This window comes from Neofelis nebulosa, chromosome 10 (genome assembly GCF_028018385.1).
Source record: "Neofelis nebulosa isolate mNeoNeb1 chromosome 10, mNeoNeb1.pri, whole genome shotgun sequence".
Lineage (NCBI taxonomy): Eukaryota > Metazoa > Chordata > Mammalia > Carnivora > Felidae > Neofelis > Neofelis nebulosa.
The window spans coordinates 102,589,686-102,606,308 of NC_080791.1; the positions used below are offsets into that span (position 1 = coordinate 102,589,686).

At 50.9% G+C, this 16,623-nt stretch overlaps 1 protein-coding gene across 11 annotated transcripts in view; it reads right to left on the minus strand.

The window, feature by feature from the left end:
• SLC43A1 (solute carrier family 43 member 1) overlaps positions 1-16,198 on the minus strand; it is a 32,357-nt gene extending 16,159 nt beyond the window's left edge. The window contains exons 1-3 of one of the 11 annotated variants that reach the window (XM_058689027.1): positions 14,353-14,491; positions 12,042-12,234; positions 6,633-6,970 (exon numbers count right to left, since the gene is read on the minus strand). Coding sequence is in view for 3 of the 11 variants with exons in the window: in XM_058689023.1 (XP_058545006.1) it covers positions 14,353-14,506 (154 nt within the window). In the remaining 8 variants the exon portion in view is untranslated. Of the gene's footprint in view, positions 1-6,632; positions 11,102-12,041; positions 14,323-14,352; positions 14,520-15,070; positions 15,378-15,849 lie in introns of those variants that run through there. The other 10 variants (XM_058689028.1, XM_058689032.1, XM_058689023.1 and 7 more) reach the window with 10 other exon arrangements.
• Between the last annotated feature and the right edge of the window lie 425 nt (positions 16,199-16,623).

The window sequence follows — 16,623 nt, forward strand, 5'->3', positions numbered from 1 at the left end:
CTGATTCTACCCCTCAGTCTTTCATCATCAAACGGCACCTTCCCTCACACAAGTCCTACTAGCTCTCGATTAATTAACACCTACTTTGTGCCAGGCTTTTTCATATGGTATCTGTTTTGATCCTCACAGCCTCCCTACCAAGTGAGTCCAATGACCCCCATAGTATCGATGGCGAGGCTCTGAGAAGCACAGCAACTCACAGCCACACAGCTTCTTACAGGAGGGCTTACACTCGAACTCCAGACCATCTCCAAGGGCCAGCCCGATCCCGTCCACCCCAGGGCCCCTCTGTCCTGAACACGGCGGCTCAGGACGCTTCCCGTGCCTGTGCTGGTGCTGGCGAGGAGACGTGTTCCTCCACTCATGGAGCAGGACAGCCCAGGGGCCTGCTAGCAGCTCAAAGTCAGTCAACGCATCCGTTGGTCTGGTTTATCCATCAGCCTCTTGTGAGTTTGACCAACACGAGCTGGCTCCTGAGGCCCCATCACTCTGCGTGGTTGGATAAAGCCGGACTCCTTGGATAAAGCCAGCCCAACATGCACTTAGAACTCTACCCATGCCAATCACAACTGAAGAGGTCTTTGAAATCCAACTGCCCCGCTTTTATAGGCAAGTAACGTGACGGGGTGGGACAGGGAAAATGTACTGAGTTACTGATAGAGCTGAAGCCTTAGAAAAAAACCATGTTTCCCTAATTGTGGTATGCATAACTGGGGCACTCCGGATGAGTTAGGAGATGCAGGGAATGGAGTTTGATGTTTCAGTTATTAGTCATTTCAATGTGTATCTGAAACACATACACATATACATACATATGCGAGTGTATTGGAAAAACACGCATACATATGTATGTATGTTGGAGCCATGTGTGTGTGTGTGTGTGTGTGTGTGTGTATTAGACACATATGTATGATGTATGTGTAAGTACAATCAAACCCAACATTCCGAGGATATTACGCTTTAAACTCAGGCCAATTTTTTTAAGTGGGTTGATGTAAAAGGAAGCATTAAGTCAATAGTTCCTAGGACAGAGGAAAGGTAAAATCATGAGGGTGAACTACAAGTGACAAGATCTGTGAAGCCCTGGAAAGCAGGACCACGGGCAAGCATTCACCCCTGGAGCCACACAGAGCACATTCAAACCCTGACTTCACTAGCCGTGCTGCTGAAACTCCGAGACTCTGTTATCCCATCTGTGAAATGGGATGGTGGTCGGCTGCAACCCCGAGAGGCTGGCTGGCTCCGAGGATTGCCGCGCGCGTGCACACACACACACACACACACACTCACAAAATGATCCCATTCTCTGAGTCTCTAGGGACGGGGAGCCCCTCCTCAAGGCCTGAGGTTTCACTTTCCTGCAGCTGACAGTCACGTTCACCAAAACATCTGTGGGATTGGGCTCTAGCTGGTTGTCCTGCCTATGGCAGGACTGCTCCAGGAGAACTCTAAGCTGAAGGAGGTTGGAAGTGGCTACACTGTTCCTACGAGGACTAGGAGACAGGTCCTGGAGTCAGATCTGGGGTTGAATCCTTGCTCTGCTCATTAGCTGTGTGACCTCAGGCAAGTGGCTTAATTTCTCTGAGCGTCAGCTGTCTCTTCTACAAAACATGGTTAATAGTCATACCTATATCACAGACCTGTTAGGAGGACTGAAGATCTATCTAGCAAACAGCAAAGGCTTGATGAGCTTTAGCCATTGTTTTATTGTTTGGGTACTTTTGCTGGATAAAGAGAAGTTATGTGTTAAGTTGATTTGCCCCTGTCTAAATTCTGAACAACAGAGCCCTCTTCAACCGTGACACCCCTACAGGTGGTTCAACCACTCACCCCAGGGTGTCCCTCCAGAGAGAACAAAAAACACTGAGAAGACAGAGGGTGTGGCCAGGGAGCCCAAAGCTGACCCTAGTGAACACCTTGACCATGAACTCCACATTTGTTAAATGACAGCATTTGGTGCTCACATCGTTGCTCTGTGGCAAGGAGGACGAGGGGAATCCACTCCGTTTTACAGACTTAGAAGTGGAGATCCAGAGAGGATGGGTGACTGGCTTAAGGTCACACAGCAAATGACAGCAAAGCTGGGTCCGGCACATAATTATGACCCCCACCTGTAGTCCACGTGTTTGCTCTCATTTCATTTTCACAGCGGTCCCAGGGGGTAAGGAGTATTGGTCCCATTTTACAGATGGGATAACGGAGACATTAAGAAAGTGAAGTAAATATCTGAAATAGGTCTAGCAACACACAGAATTGGAAGCCATGCTGCCTGGTTCTTTCCACACACCGTGAGGACACACATTCCTGGTTTGATTGTTCTTGCAACCCTGAGGAGGGAGGCTGGGTCCACAATGAATGAGGCTTCAAGAAGCGGAAAGTAAGCACTTTCGATAGGGCAGTGTGACTGAGGCAAAGAGGGTACAGCACCCTCCCCCCATCAGCCCAATGGCTGACGATTTAGATTTAGGCTGGAGTCACCTGAGGGGGAGGAGGGACACCTTGTGCCTTGCTTTCCAACAACAGACAAATAAGTTCAGAGAAAGTAGGAGGGTTCGCTTTGGTCACCTCTAGGTATCCCAGACAACTGGGGTCAGACACATATTCAGCCTCTGGTCAACTCAAAACACCAAGTGGAAACTTCATACCACAGACAGAAATTACCCGCAAAGGGACCCAAGATCTCTTGTTGATTTATTTTTGAGAAAAAGACAGAGTGTGAGAAGGGGAGGGGCAGAGGGAGACAAAGACACAGAATCCAAAGCAGGCTCCAGGCTCTGAGCCGTCAGCGCAGAGCCCGACGCGGGGCTCGAACTCACAAGCCACAAGATCATGACCTGAGCCAAAGTCGGACGCCTAACCGACCGAGCCACCCAGGCACCCCAAAGGGACCCTAGATCTAAATGTAAGAGCTGTAAGTATAAAAACTCTTAGAAGAAAACCTAGGCATAAATCTTTGTGATCCTAGACTAAGCAATGATTTCTTGAACATGAAGCAAGACACAAATGGCAAAGGAAAAGATAGACCGGACTTCCTCAATATTAAAAAACCTTTCATGCTCCAAAGGACACCATGAAGAAGGTGAAAAGACAACCCTCAGGGAGGAGAAAAATCTTGCAAATCATGTCTCTCATAAGGGACTTGCACTTAGAATATAAAGAACTCTTTTTTTTTTTTTAATTTTTTTTAATGTTTATTTCTTTTTGAGACAGAGACAGAGCATGAACGGGGGAGGGTGAGAGAGAGAGGGAGACACACAATCTAAAGCAGGCTCCCGGCTCTGAGCTGTCAGCACAGAGCCTGATTCGGGGCTCAAACTCACGGACCGCGAGATCATGACCTGAGCCGACGTCGGCCGCTTAACCGACTGAGCCATCCAGGCGCCCCAGAATATAAAGAACTCTTACAACTCCATAATAAAAAAGCAAATAACCCACCTTAAAAACGGCCAAAGCATCTGAAAAGACATTTTTCCAAAGAAGATATACCAAGGGCCAAACAGCACATGAAAAGATGCTAATCAGCATCAGCCATTAGGGAATTGCAAATCAAAACCACAAAAAGAGAATATTGTATCCACTAGAATGGCTATAGTAAAAAAGACGAGCAATCATTAGTGTTGGCGAGGATATGGGGAAACTGGAACTCCACACACCGCTGGTGGGAATGTAAAATGGGGCAGCCACAGTGCACCTGGGCGGCTCAGTCCGTTAAGCATCTGAATTCCACTCAGGTCATAATCTCACAGTTCATGAGTTCAAGCCCCGCGTCGGGCTCTGTGCTGACAGCTCGGAGCCTAGAGTCTGCTTCAGCTTCTGTGTCTCCCTCTCTCTCTGCCCCTTTCCCACTTGCTCTCCATCTCTCTCTCTCTCTCTCTCAAAAATAGATACAAAAAAAAAAAAAAAAAAAAAAAAAAGGTGCAGCCACCGTGGAAAACAGTCTGGCGTTTTCTCAAAGTGTTAACCATAGTTACTATATGACCTAGCAATTCCATTCCTCGATAAATACCTAAGAGGAAGAAAAGCATATGTCCACACAAAAACTTGTACCTAAGTATTCACAGGAGTATCCATAATAGCCAAAGAGTGGAAACAAATGCCTATCAACTGATGTATGCATAAATACAATGTGGTAGATCCATACCGTGGAGTCTTACTCAGCAATGGGAAGACACCAAGTCCTGACACCTGCTACTGAAACACCAGACGCGGACTAGAAGCGAGGCAAGATTTTATTCACGGCCGGGCCAAACCTGATCTCCTGATCTTAAGGAGAAAAGTGCAGAGAATGGCCCCGCACAAAGGTAGCAGTGAGCTTACATGGATTTTAGCAAGTCAGAGTACGTCATTATTTAGTTAACCAATGACAATTTACAGCATTTCACAGGAGCCAATTATATTGTGGCACACAGACATTAGTTTTGGCGGGAACCTATCAATTTAAAGTTCTTTGTCCTAAGAGGGTTTAAAATGACCATAGTTCGACACCTAAGATACTGTGGGCCAGCGAGTTTGTGACTTTTTACATGTTGGTCTTGCCTAGGCCAGATCTTGGTAGAAGGGGTGGGGGAGCGTTTTGCAACCTAAATTACCTACTTAGCAAGCAGGCGAAGTTACGGAAGCGAGATAGGGTGGTTAGTAATTTCCGATAACCCTAACAGGGAACTGCATAAGCTTTTATCTCAATTATTCATGAAAGGTGAGTTTAAGCCGAACTTATATACAGTAAGCTTTCTGATATCTTATAAGTCGACCTATTACATTCCCCACTCCTGTTTGTCAGTTATTCAAACCTTTGAATAACCTCATTCTGGCATCTGGGCTAGTGGGACCTATGGGCTACGTAATACCATAAGCTTTATAGATCCTATTTTTCGATTTATGAACTGGAGTAGTTTTATCAAACAGGGTCCTATAGTTATAGCTAGAAAGAGAAAGATAGGGGGTCCCGCAAGGGCACTTAGGAGAGTTGTCAGCCAAGGGGACCAGGAAAATATAGACTCATACCAATTTTGATTACTTTGTCTTTGTCTTTCTCTTTCCTCTAGTTGCTGTCTGACCTGACTCAAGCTCTGCTTGAGGATTCCAGAATTATTGACATAAAAACAGCACTGTTCCCCAAGGGCCATAAAAGCCCTCCTTGAAAATAACAGGTCTAAGCCCCTCCGAATCTGAAGTACCATCCCCACTAAAGAGTTTACAGATTCAGATGGTTTATCGATATTCCTTTCTAATTCTGATATATCCTGATCAATGTGTTTGCTTAGTAATTTGAAGTTCTCATCCCCTGTGATGAAAGCGGCAGTACTTACGCCAAAGGATCCTGCAACCCCCAGTCCTACAAAGAGGGGCACTAGGATAGTAGAAATGGGTTCCCTCGTAAATCGAGACTGGGGAATGAAACCTAGGGGTTCTCTTCCTCCTTCACCTGAAAAGTAGAAGACCTGGGGTAGGAGGTGGACTAGAATGCAGAAATCAGACCTCTTGATTATAAGGTGGAGGTTTAAACAAGGGGTTAAACCCAAGGAGCAAGCGAACCAAGTCCCAGAGGGCGGTACAAGGAAGTAAAGGGTACCCCCCACATGACTATTATTTGGCAAGTAGATGGTGCTGTTACAATAAGTCAAATACCTGGACTGTTTCATCTGGTAATTTCCAGCACAGAAACAAGTCCCCGCTCCTTCTAGATCTCCTAAGGTGAGACTTGGGTTCTGCCCCCGGGTACAATGACCCTCTATCTGGCCATGGCTCAAATTCCTGACTTGGTCTTCTCTCGTTCCCAAAGGGACCGGAGCACCTATTCCTATGTAGTAGGGGGACCTAGGATCCAAACACAGCCAACAATCCCAAGTGATGCTAGGGTTGGTGGCATTTAAAAACTTAAAGGTATAGTACAAGGCTTTAAAGGTATCGGTCTCTCTTACTTCAGGTTTGTTCCTAGCGGGGGGAGGAGTCAACACAAGGGCAGCAGTGGTGGGCGAACGGGCCGTAAACTTAGCTGATGACTGGGCTAGAGGCCTGGGGGGCAGTTTTTCAGGGTCAGGGAGAGGGTTAATTACAGGATTGGGCCCAATGGGCGCTCTAGGGGTGACTCTAACTTTAAACCTCTGAATGGTGAACGCAGTGCTGGGATCAAGACCAGAAACGTATAATCTCAATCCCCATGTTTTCCCTGTATTCCATCAGGGATCTAAACCATTTTTGATGATGATAGTGACTAGGTGTTGACTCTCAGTCGGAGACACTGCTCTTATAGACCGTATAAACTGATCCTTTTCAGTAACCCAGTCAGCTATGGTTCCACAACCCCATGAGGCACAGTGAAACTGGCCTCGTCCTTGACAGCCAGCAGGCCCATCAGAGGGACAAGCATAAAGCTGTACTCCTTTGAAAATTGGGCAGTCTGGGGTTCTCTGGTAAGGCAAAACTCCGGTAGCACCTTGATATCATGGTTGTTGTTTCCACTCAATGGGGAACAGAAGACACAGATTAAAGGTCAAGGCAGGGGAAGCGTAAGAGGTAGAATTTGCTAAAACCTGTCCCGTAGTGGTTTTGCTAACTATCCAACAGTACTGGACAGGGGCGTGGTCAGAACATGTTTCTCCGACCAAGGAAATTATTAAGAACAAAATTACCCAGTGGATTCTTTTACCAGCCGGACCTTCAAAGGATTTTCGGTCCGTTTGACAGTCCACTGTAGAGGAATGTGGTCGGGGTGTGCCGCTTTAATTTGAGAGCGATGGATCCAGTGGCTCCGGCCGGCAACTTTCACAGTGGATGGGGTGGACAGGATGATCGGATAGGGCCCAACCCAGCTTGCTTCTAAATTTGGGGAGGTGTGACGTTGCATCCAGATCCAATCTCCAGGTCCGAGTCCTTGGTCTGATGGTTTGACTGCAGAGGGCGGTTCCTTCCGGCTTTCTTTTACTAGGTTACGGATGGCTGGAAATGTACTTTGTAGAGCCTGCAAGGACTTAAGGAGATGTTGGTTTGAGATTTCCGCCCATTGTTCATCTCCCAGTTTTGGAAGCAAGAGAGGTGGTCTTCCAAATAGGATTTCAAAGGGGGGAATGCCTCTTACGTAAAGTATACAGTGTACTCTGAGGAGGGCAAAAGGAAGGAGGCCTACCCAGTTTTCGCCAGTTTCTGGAATTAATTTAGTCAAGGTTTCTTTTAGAGTTCTATTAATTCTTTCTACCTGCCCTGGACTTTGGGGGTGGTAGGCACAATGTAATTTCCAATTTATTTGTCAGCTTTTGGCCAACATTTTAGATATCTGGGCTATGAAAGCCGGGCCATTATCTGACCCCAAACCAAGAGGGACGCCAAATCGGGGAACCAATTCATTTTAGTAATTTCTTAGCCACTATCTGAGCGGACTCTGTTTTAGTGGGGAAAGCCTCTAACCATCCAGAGAAGGTGTCCACCAGTACGAGGAGATAATGATAGCCATAGGGTCCATGTTTCATCTCAGTGAAGTCAAGTTCCCATATTTCTCTGGGTATCTGTCTGCGTAGTCGCTGTCCTGAAAAATTAAACTTGGGAGATGGGTTAGTCTGAGCACAGGCTTTGCATCAGTCTCCTAGGCTTGGTACGACTTTATTAAGGTTTGGAATAAAATAGTCTCTTTGGGCTAGTTCAGACAACTTGGTTGCCCCTAGATGCGTGGAGCTGTGGACTTGCGGGAGCCAGGTCCGTCCTATAGCTTCTGGTATGAAGATGCGTCCATCCTCAAGGTGATACCAATGCTGGTCATCTCTTTCTGCCCTCAAGGTTTTTATCAGGCGTAGCTCCTCTTTGGTCTAAAACGGTTCCGTGGAGAGAAAGCGTGGAGGCAGCAGAGGCAAAATTTTAATCGGGAGAACATCTCTTTCTGCTGTGGCCTTTGCCGTTGCGTCAGCAAAGGCGTTTCCTTTCGCTCGGGCCAAGTATGCCTTTTGGTGGCTCTTGCAGTGTATAATGGCCACCTTTTTAGGAAGCCATAAGGCTTCTTTCCAGTAGGGCCAGGATTTCTTTTTTAATTTCCTTCCCTCCTGATGTTAACGGTTCTCTTTCCTTATATAGAGCTCCATGAACATGGGCGGTGGCGAATGCATACCTGCTATCCGTGAAAATGTTCACCGTTTTTCCCTTTGCCCATCTGAGGGCCTGGGCTAGCGCCATCAGCTCTGCTCTTTGGGCAGAAGTGTCGTGCTCAAGGGCTTGGGCCCAGATAACCTGGTCCTGAGTCACTACAGCTGCACCTGCGTATCTGATCCCATCTTTGAATAAACTGCTGCCATCAGAGAACAGCTCGAAATCCACCTTTGACAGAGGTTGATCTCTTAAGTGCCCCCCTCAGTCCTGTAAGAGTACTCACAGTTTCCAAGCAATCGTGGCGTGGGGCCTCTGAGTCGTCATCAGGCAGCAACGTGGCTGGATTTAAAGCCTCTGCCTTCAGCAAAGTGATGCGTGGAGGGTCTAGTAGCAATACCTGATCCTGGATGATTCGTGCGTTGATCCATCGGTCTGGTGGGGAGTGCAGCAGGGATGCTACTGCGTGAGGTCCTATGATCTGAAGGTCTTGCCCAAGCGTTAGTTTGGAAGCTTCTTTAACCAGTGGCGGCAACAGCTCTGAGGCAACTGGGCCACCCGGTGGCAACAGAGTCCAGCCACTTGGACAAGTAGGCTACAGGTCATTTCCAGGGGCCCAAAGTTTGAGTAAGGACCCCTTTAGCAATTCCCCGGATCTCACGCACAAATAGTTGGAAGGGTTTGGTAATACCAGGTAAAGCTAGGGCTCGGGCTTGGGTGAGGGCGCTCTTGATCTGCTCAAAAGCCCTGTCTTCTTGTTTTCCCCAGACCATCTCAGTTCCTTCACCCCCAGTGGCGGAGTACAGGGGTTTTGCCATTTCAGCGAAACCTGGTATCCAGAGGCGGCAATACCCAGCAGCTCCTAGGAACTCCCTGATCTGCCTTTTAGTTGTGGGTTTAGGAATGTTGAGGATAGCTTGGATTCTTTCTGGCCCCAGCAATCGCTTGCCTGCATGCAGTTGGTAGCCCAAATATATGACAGAGTCTAAGCAAATTTGCACCTTCTTTGTGGAAACTTTATATCCCAGGACATCTAATTCCCTTAGCAGGTCCTCTGTAGCCTTTGTGCAGTTCTCTAAGGAGTCAGCGGCTAGGAGCAAGTCATCTACATATTGCAACAGCGCAACATCTGGGTGGCTCTCCCGGTAGGGGACCAAATCCCTTCGGACAGCTTCATCAAAAAGAGTGGCGGGAGTTTTTAAACCCTTGGGGCAGTCGAGTCCAGGTTAACTGTCCATTGTAAGTTCCACCTGGGTCTGTCCATTCAAAGGCAAAAATAGGCTGACTGACCTTTGCAATCGGCAAAGCAAAGAATGCATCCTTTCAGTCCAGGACGGAGTAAAGGCAGTAATTTGGTGAGAGTTCACTCAGGAGAGTGTAGGGGTTGGGGACTGTAGGATGAATTGTCTCCACCCTTTTGTTAACTTCTCTGAGGTCTTGTACTGGCCTATATTCTGAAGTCCCAGGTTTGGGGACAGGAAGCAAGGGAGTATTCCAGGGGGAATGGCATGCATTAGGATCCCAGCTTCTCGCAAGCGGTTGATGTGTTTGGCAATTCCCTCCCTCGCTTGCTGGCTGATGGGATATTGCCTCACCCGGATGGGGGTGGCTGTGGCAGCTAGCTGGATCACTAGTGGCGCTTGTAGAATGGCTAGTCCAGGGGCATTAGTTTCAGCCCAAACTGTAGGAATTGCCTCTTTCCACTTTTCTATTAATGGAGACGCTTTCTGCTCTGGTTTTTCTAAGAGTCGATACTCCTCTGATATAGGGCAGGGAACTAGAATGGCAGGTGGCGGTAGGTTCAAGTCTATAGAATTTCCGGTAAAGGAAATTTGGGCCTTAAGCTTGTGCAACAGATCTCTCCCCAGAAAGGAATATGGGCAATCAGGTATGAGCACAAAGGAATGAGTAATAGTCCCTTCAGCTAGGTCAGTGATTCGGGCACGAGTCCGCGGGTAGCCTTGCGTTTGTCCTGTGGCTCCCGGAATGTATACCTTTTCTTTAATCACAGGTCCTAAGGGTTCTTTAAGACCCAGTGTCAACCAGGAATCTGGTTTCTTTCCCTTCTATGTTGACGGTAACCACAGGCCCCTGGGGATTCAGGGAAAGAGGGGAGCTGTGGTGGTGTCATTGTTCCTGGGCGACCAGGATGGGAGGCTTTTTGTTGGGGCATTTATCTTTCCAATGTCCTTCTTTCTTACAATAAGCACATTGATTTTTTCCCAATGTTGCTCAGGGTCTTTTCTGGCCTCAGGGTTGAGGACTTCCCTGTCCTTTGCTGTTGCCTGGGGGTTTTCCCCAGGCTGCTATGAGGACTTTCCCTATTTCCTTCCCTTGCATAACGGCAGAGCTGTCCCTGCTCTGAAAAACTCGCTGGGCTATTTCTACCAACTCTGAAATTAGCTTTCCTTCGAATCCTTCTAATTTTTGGAGCTTTTTATGGAGGTCTGGGGCCGACTGAGAAACGAAAGCCATATTAATGGTTTTTGGTTCTCTATTGCCTCGGGGTCAATAGGAGAATATAAGCGGTAAGCCTGGTAAAGCCTTTCTAGGAAGGCTGCAGGCGACTCTTTCGGTCCCTGGACCATGTCATGAATTTTTGTCAGATCGGTGGGCTTTCGTGCCGCTGCGCGAAGCCCCTGTAACAGAATCTGGCGATACTGGAGTAGACGCTCCCTACCGTTATCCGCGTTAGGGTCCCAATGGGACGGCGCGGAATGGAAAACGTGCTCAATTCTGTGAAGGTCTGTGGTAGGCATTCTGTCTGGCCGAGGACTGCTCTCGTGGCTTCCCGGGGCACTCAGGCCCTTTCCTTGAAGTCAGTAAAACCTGCAAGAGTTGGTGACAATCTTCCCAAGTAGGTAAGTGGGTGGTGAAAATAGAGCTCAATAAGTCAATTAGGCCCTGGGGGTTTTCAGAGAAAGGCGGGTTCTGAGTTTTCCAGTTGTAGAGGTCCGTGGTGGAGAAAAGAGTGTAGAAAAGCGTTGGGCGTGTTGGCTGCCCATCTGGACCGGGAGCCGGAGCCGTTTGCCTAAGAGGAAGGATGGGAACTGGGGCATCAGAGGACTGGTGTTCTCCTCTATGAAGGGCTCCTGATCTGGTATGTGGGGGACTAGTCAAAGGGTCTCCTGTGGCTTTGGGTTCCTGGGGAGCTACTGGAGTCTGGGGAGAAGGAGGTGGTCTCTGAGGATCGGATAACAAGTCCGTCCCTTCGGGTTATCTCCTGAAGCACTGGGTAAAGCCTCTTTGAAGGCTGAGTGATGGGAAGCAAGGGTTTGGAGTTTGGAGGAGAAGAGGAAGGGGAGTGGGAAAGGGAGATGCCAGATGACAGCTTTTGGCCCTGTTTCTGGCACTCTCTCAGCCAGGAAGGTGGGTCTTCTAGGTCGACCCAAGTCACAACATATGGCTCCTGTGGGGATGAACATCATAACAAATCCTGCGGACAGCATAAGCAAGGTTAAGATTATAGGAGCCCTCTGCGGGGGGCCAGTCAACCCCAGAGAATGTCGGCCAGTCCAGTTGGCAATATGTCCGCAGCCAGGATGGCTTTAGGTTAAAGCCATAGTTCTTTCCTCTTTTTCTGAAACCAGAGAAGTTATTTAGGATCCATTTAAGGGGCGGGGGGGGGGGGGGGGGGGCAAGGCTTGGACGAAGACTGACCCATGGCGGAGGTTAAACAGTGGGTCACACCAGAGATAATGACAGGTTAACAGGAAACGTTTAACAGGGCACACAGAGCACTGAACATAGAACAGATGGTTGGGGTGATCAAGCCCGACCCAGAGGATCCGAAGACCCAGAGGGTCCGGAGACCCAGAGGTTCTGGAGACCCAGATGGTGCTGGGGACGTCTCCACCAGATACCAGCTAGGGGGAGGTTAAGCCGCGTCCAGCCTTCCCTCCTAGAATCAGATCTGTCCAGTAACAGAAAACAGAGAACAGAAAATAGAAAATAGGTGCCGCCTCGCGTACCTTGCTTAAGCCAGGTCTGAGAACGGAAGGCCGGGGCCGAGGAACGTCTCTCGGGAGCTCTCCCCTAGCTGTTCCGCTTCGGCCTCCGAATTTCGGGTGGTCATAGAATCTCGGTGGGACCTCCAAATGAAACACCAGACGCCGAATAGAAGCGAGGCAAGATTTTATTCACGGCCGGGCCAAACCTGATCTCCTGATCTTAAGGAGAAAAGTGCAGAGAATGGCCCCGCACAAAGGTAGCAGTGAGCTTACATGGATTTTAGCAAGTCAGAGTACGTCATTATTTAGTTAACCAATGACAATTTACAGCATTTCACGGGAGCCAATTATATTGTGACACACAGACCGTTAGTTTTGGCGGGAACCTATCAATTTAAAGTTCTTTGTTCTAAGAGGGTTTAAAATCACCAATCATAGTTAGACACCTAAGATACCGTGGGGCAGTGAGTTCGTGACTTTTTACATGTTGGTCTTGCCTAGGCCAGATCTTGGTAGAAGGGGTGGGGAGCGTTTTGCAACCTAAGTTATCTACTTAACAAGCAGGCGAAGTTACGGAAGCGAGATAGGGTGGTTAGCAATTTCCGATAACCCTAATAGGGAACTGCATAAGCTTTTATCTTAATTATTCATGAAAGGTGAGTTTAAGCCAAACTTATATACAGTAAGCTTTCTGATATCTTATAAGTCGACCTATTACACTACAACCCTGAAAACATCATGCTAAGTGAAAAAAGCCTATAACGAAAGCCCAAATATTAGAAGACACCATTTGTTTGAAATATACAGAACAGCTCCTATCACTGATGTGGTACCATCAGGCTATTACAAAGTATTGGACAGGAGAGGGCTCCCCCAAGCAGCCTGTCATTGTGAAGGCCAAATTCTTCAACAGAAGAGCTGAAGAGAAGATCAAGGGGTAGGAATGGCTGTGTCCTGGCAGCTTGGAGCCCCATGGAGGGAGGTCTACTAAAAGGTAACAAGTGCTTTTCCAAAAAAAAAAAAAAAAAAAATCTATTTTTGTCCCACATAAACCTAGGATTCTGCTAATGGGTACAGGGTTACTTTTTGGGGTAAAGGAAATGTTCTAAAATTGATTATGTTGACGGTTGCACAACTTATTGAATTGTATACTTTAAATGGGTGAGTCATAAGGTATGTGACTTATATCTTAATAAAGCTCTCACATGTATTTTTAAAAAGCACGGGTAGAGGGGTGGGCAACAAAAGGGAAGCAGGAGTCTGGGGGTGATGGAAATATTCTAAATACCGATTATGGTGGTGGTGGTTCCCGGGGTATACATTTGTCAAGCCTGATCAAAATGTGTGACGTAGGGGAGCCTGGGGGGGTTCAGTCGGTTGAGCGGCCGACTTCGGCTCAGGTCATGATCTCGAGTTCATGGGTTCAAGTTCCACATCGGGCTCTGTGCTGACAGCTCACAGCCTGGAGCCTGCTTCAGATTCTGTGTCTCCCTCTCTCTCTGCCCCTCCCCTGCTCTTGCTCTGTCTCTCTCTCTCAAAAGATAAAATAAAACGTTAGAAAAAAAAATTTAGAAAAAAATTGTTTTAATGTGATGTAAATTAATTTTCAATAAAGTTGATTTAAAAAACAAACAAACAGGTGGAGAAGGCCGGAAGGAGCAGTGCAGGAATCAAGACCATTACATGACAAAGGGCAGGTCCTCTCCAGTTGCCAGGGAAAACAATTCAGAGGGGACCTGGACTCCTCCCCTCCCCTCAGGAGCATTAGAATTCCTACTTCCTCATTAGACACCACAAGGGAAGCCAAAGGAATTGAAATGGAAAGCAGGGTCCCTCCACAGTGCCTGGCCTGGAGGAAATGAGGCTTCTAGACTTTGTGCAGATGGTGATTTGAAGACCCTGGGCTCAAAGTCTTGGAAAAGGAGGGGCACCGGCCTGTTAACATTCAAGTGCACTTTGTAGGCTCTCCTTTGTCTTCCTTAGCCTTATAGGAGTCCTGGTAAAACATGCCTCACCCAGCTGGGTGCCTGTTCTCCTTCTAGGGGTCTCCATCTTGATCTAGACCTGAAGCTGCCAAAGGGTCTGAATGCCCAGCACGATACCTGGCATTCAGCGAAGCCTAAATTAGATACACGAGGTAGAGGGGGCAAAACCCACCTACTCTCTAGAAGAAGTTTGAATTGGTCAAGAAGTGGGGCTGTCCCAACGCCTGCGCAGTGCTTGTCTTAGGCAGCCCCGCGTCCCGTCCGCTCAGCCTCGCGTTCTTTTCCAGCTTCCACCTTCCCCTTCTGCTGCCCCTGCCCCAGCCCGACGTGCCCTTCCTCGGGCGTACCTGAGCACAGGATGGAGTAGAAGCCCTCCTTCTGGAGCATGATCAGCAGGGAGCCCCAACCGAGGAGTACGGCAGAGAAGAAGAGGTTCTCCAGCATCGCGGTGCACGCCATCCACCAGCGCCTCCGGTACGCCTGCTGCAGCGTGGGGGCCATGCTGGCCGCGAGCCTGCACAGGAACACCGCGCTGAACAAACGGACCCCCGGCGGCCCCGGGGAAGGGTCTCGCATCCCGGCGGCTCCTGAGACCCCTCAAGCCTGCCCGCGAAGGTCCCAGGGCCCTGGGCTTCCCGGTGGGTGCCGCCGACCTGGCTCTGGGCGCACTGGCAGTGCCGGGGGCTCACGCGGCGCTGCGCTCCCGCCGGGCCACTATCGGAAACAAGGAAGGTCCTGTCTGAGCGCAACAGATTCCTGGCGCGCTGCCGGGCTCTTCCAGCCAGGCCAGAACGCGCAGAGCCCGGCTCCCCGGGCCCAAACCCGCACTTCCCCAAGTCCCCAAAGGTCAGCAAGAGGCAGGGCGCGCTCTGAAGCCACCGCTGGCCAGCATCCGGCCGCCCGCGCCAGGAAGGACCCCCAGAAGCAAGCAGGAGGAGGAAGGGGAAGTCTGGGACTAGCCTGAGACCCCCCCCCCCCGCCTCCCATTCCTGCTGCCCCAGTAAGACCACTCCTCTCCTCTGGGGCCCGGCCCCCGCTGGCCCTCCGCCCTCCGCCTCTCCGCACCAGGCGCCCGGTGTCCCCACCGTCCCTCGATCCAGGCAGACAGCTGCCACGTGGAAGGAGACCCGGGGCGGGCCCTCCGGCGGCCCCGGCGCCCCTCACTCACTCGGCAGGGCGCGGGCCACCACGCGGCGCGCATCCGAGCCAGCCCGCGCTCTAGGGTCGGGGAAGGGTGCTCGCGCTCCGGCAGGAAGTCCCGCGGCCGCTGACTTTATAAGGGCCGAGCTCCCCGCGGGCGGGCGGCGGGCGGGTGTGTTTACCAGAGGGAGGGAAGGAGCCAGAGCTCCCCCCGCCGCGGCCGCGGCCGCCGCCACCACCGTGGGAGGAGACGGGACACGGGCGGCGCGGGGGTGGAGAGCGGCAGGGGGGAGACGGATGCCGCGGAGAGGAGAGGGACGGGGAAGGGCAAAGGGGGGAAGGGCGCGAGGGAGGGGCGGAAGGCACCAGCCGCGGCTCCCGGGGCCTCAGTACCCTCATCTGTGAAATGGGGCTCTGGGTTCCGGCGCGCCCGCAGGTCGGTTCAAACTCCGACAAGAGTGTTGCTCCAAACTGAGGAAGTGCAGCCGAAGGGGCCGAGAGGAAGAGGAGTACCCGAGGGGCCGGAGGAAAGGGAGGGAGGGACGCGCTTGGAGAAACGCGACAGCGAGCCGCGGGACCCCACGGGCTCGGGGGAGCGAGCAGGTTTTTTTCTTGGGGAGCCTGGGAGTGTCGGTGGGAGCCGGCCCGTGGGGCTCCCAGCGGACCCGCAGCCGGGGACCCCCTTAACCACACCCGCCGCTCACCTCTGGTGGGGGTAAGCGCGCCTCCCGCGGCCGCGGACGCCTCCGGGAGCGCAGCGCCTTCGCGGCGCGTCCACGCTCTGCGGCCGTGGTCGCGCGGGCCCAGCTGCGAACCGCACGGGCTATCGGACTTCTCTGCGCGCCGGGGCCGGGCCGCCTCGGGGACTCAGCGCCGCAGTCTGGTGTTCTTGCCTCCTCTGCCCCCTCGGAAGAAGTCGGGGAGCGGGGAACCCGCCGGGCACCCCCGATCCGCGAGACGGGGCATAGGCGGAGCGGATCCACGGAGTTAATTCTTGTATTTACACGCGTCCCGGGCTGCGCCCCGAGGTGGGGGCGGGGGCTCCCTTCCCTTCCCCTCCCCCTAGGTCTAGTTTCACGCGCACGTGACTCGCCCTCTGGTCCCCAGATACTCCCCCGCAGCACACGCCCCAGCACAAAGAATTCCCACCCCCACCCCCGCCCTCTCCCTCGGGCCCCCCAGACGAGTTGGGCAGCGCCCTCTGTATCCTTGGTCAAAACAGAGAACGACTGAGCTGGAGCCGACTGGCCCCGATGCAGGGCCGGCTTGGGTGGGGTTTTGAACTGTGCAGTTGGGAGTCGTGTTTTCTGAGAAGCAGAATGACATGGGTTTCCTTAGAGTTAGTCAGCTGGAGGTCTGCATCTGGACTTTGAAAGTGACTGGCCTGGCTTAACTTGGGCTAGTTGTTTAAACTCCCTGAGCCTCGGTTTCCTTCTTTGTAAATTAGGATAAGGGGGGCGGGGGGCGGTGAAGGACGG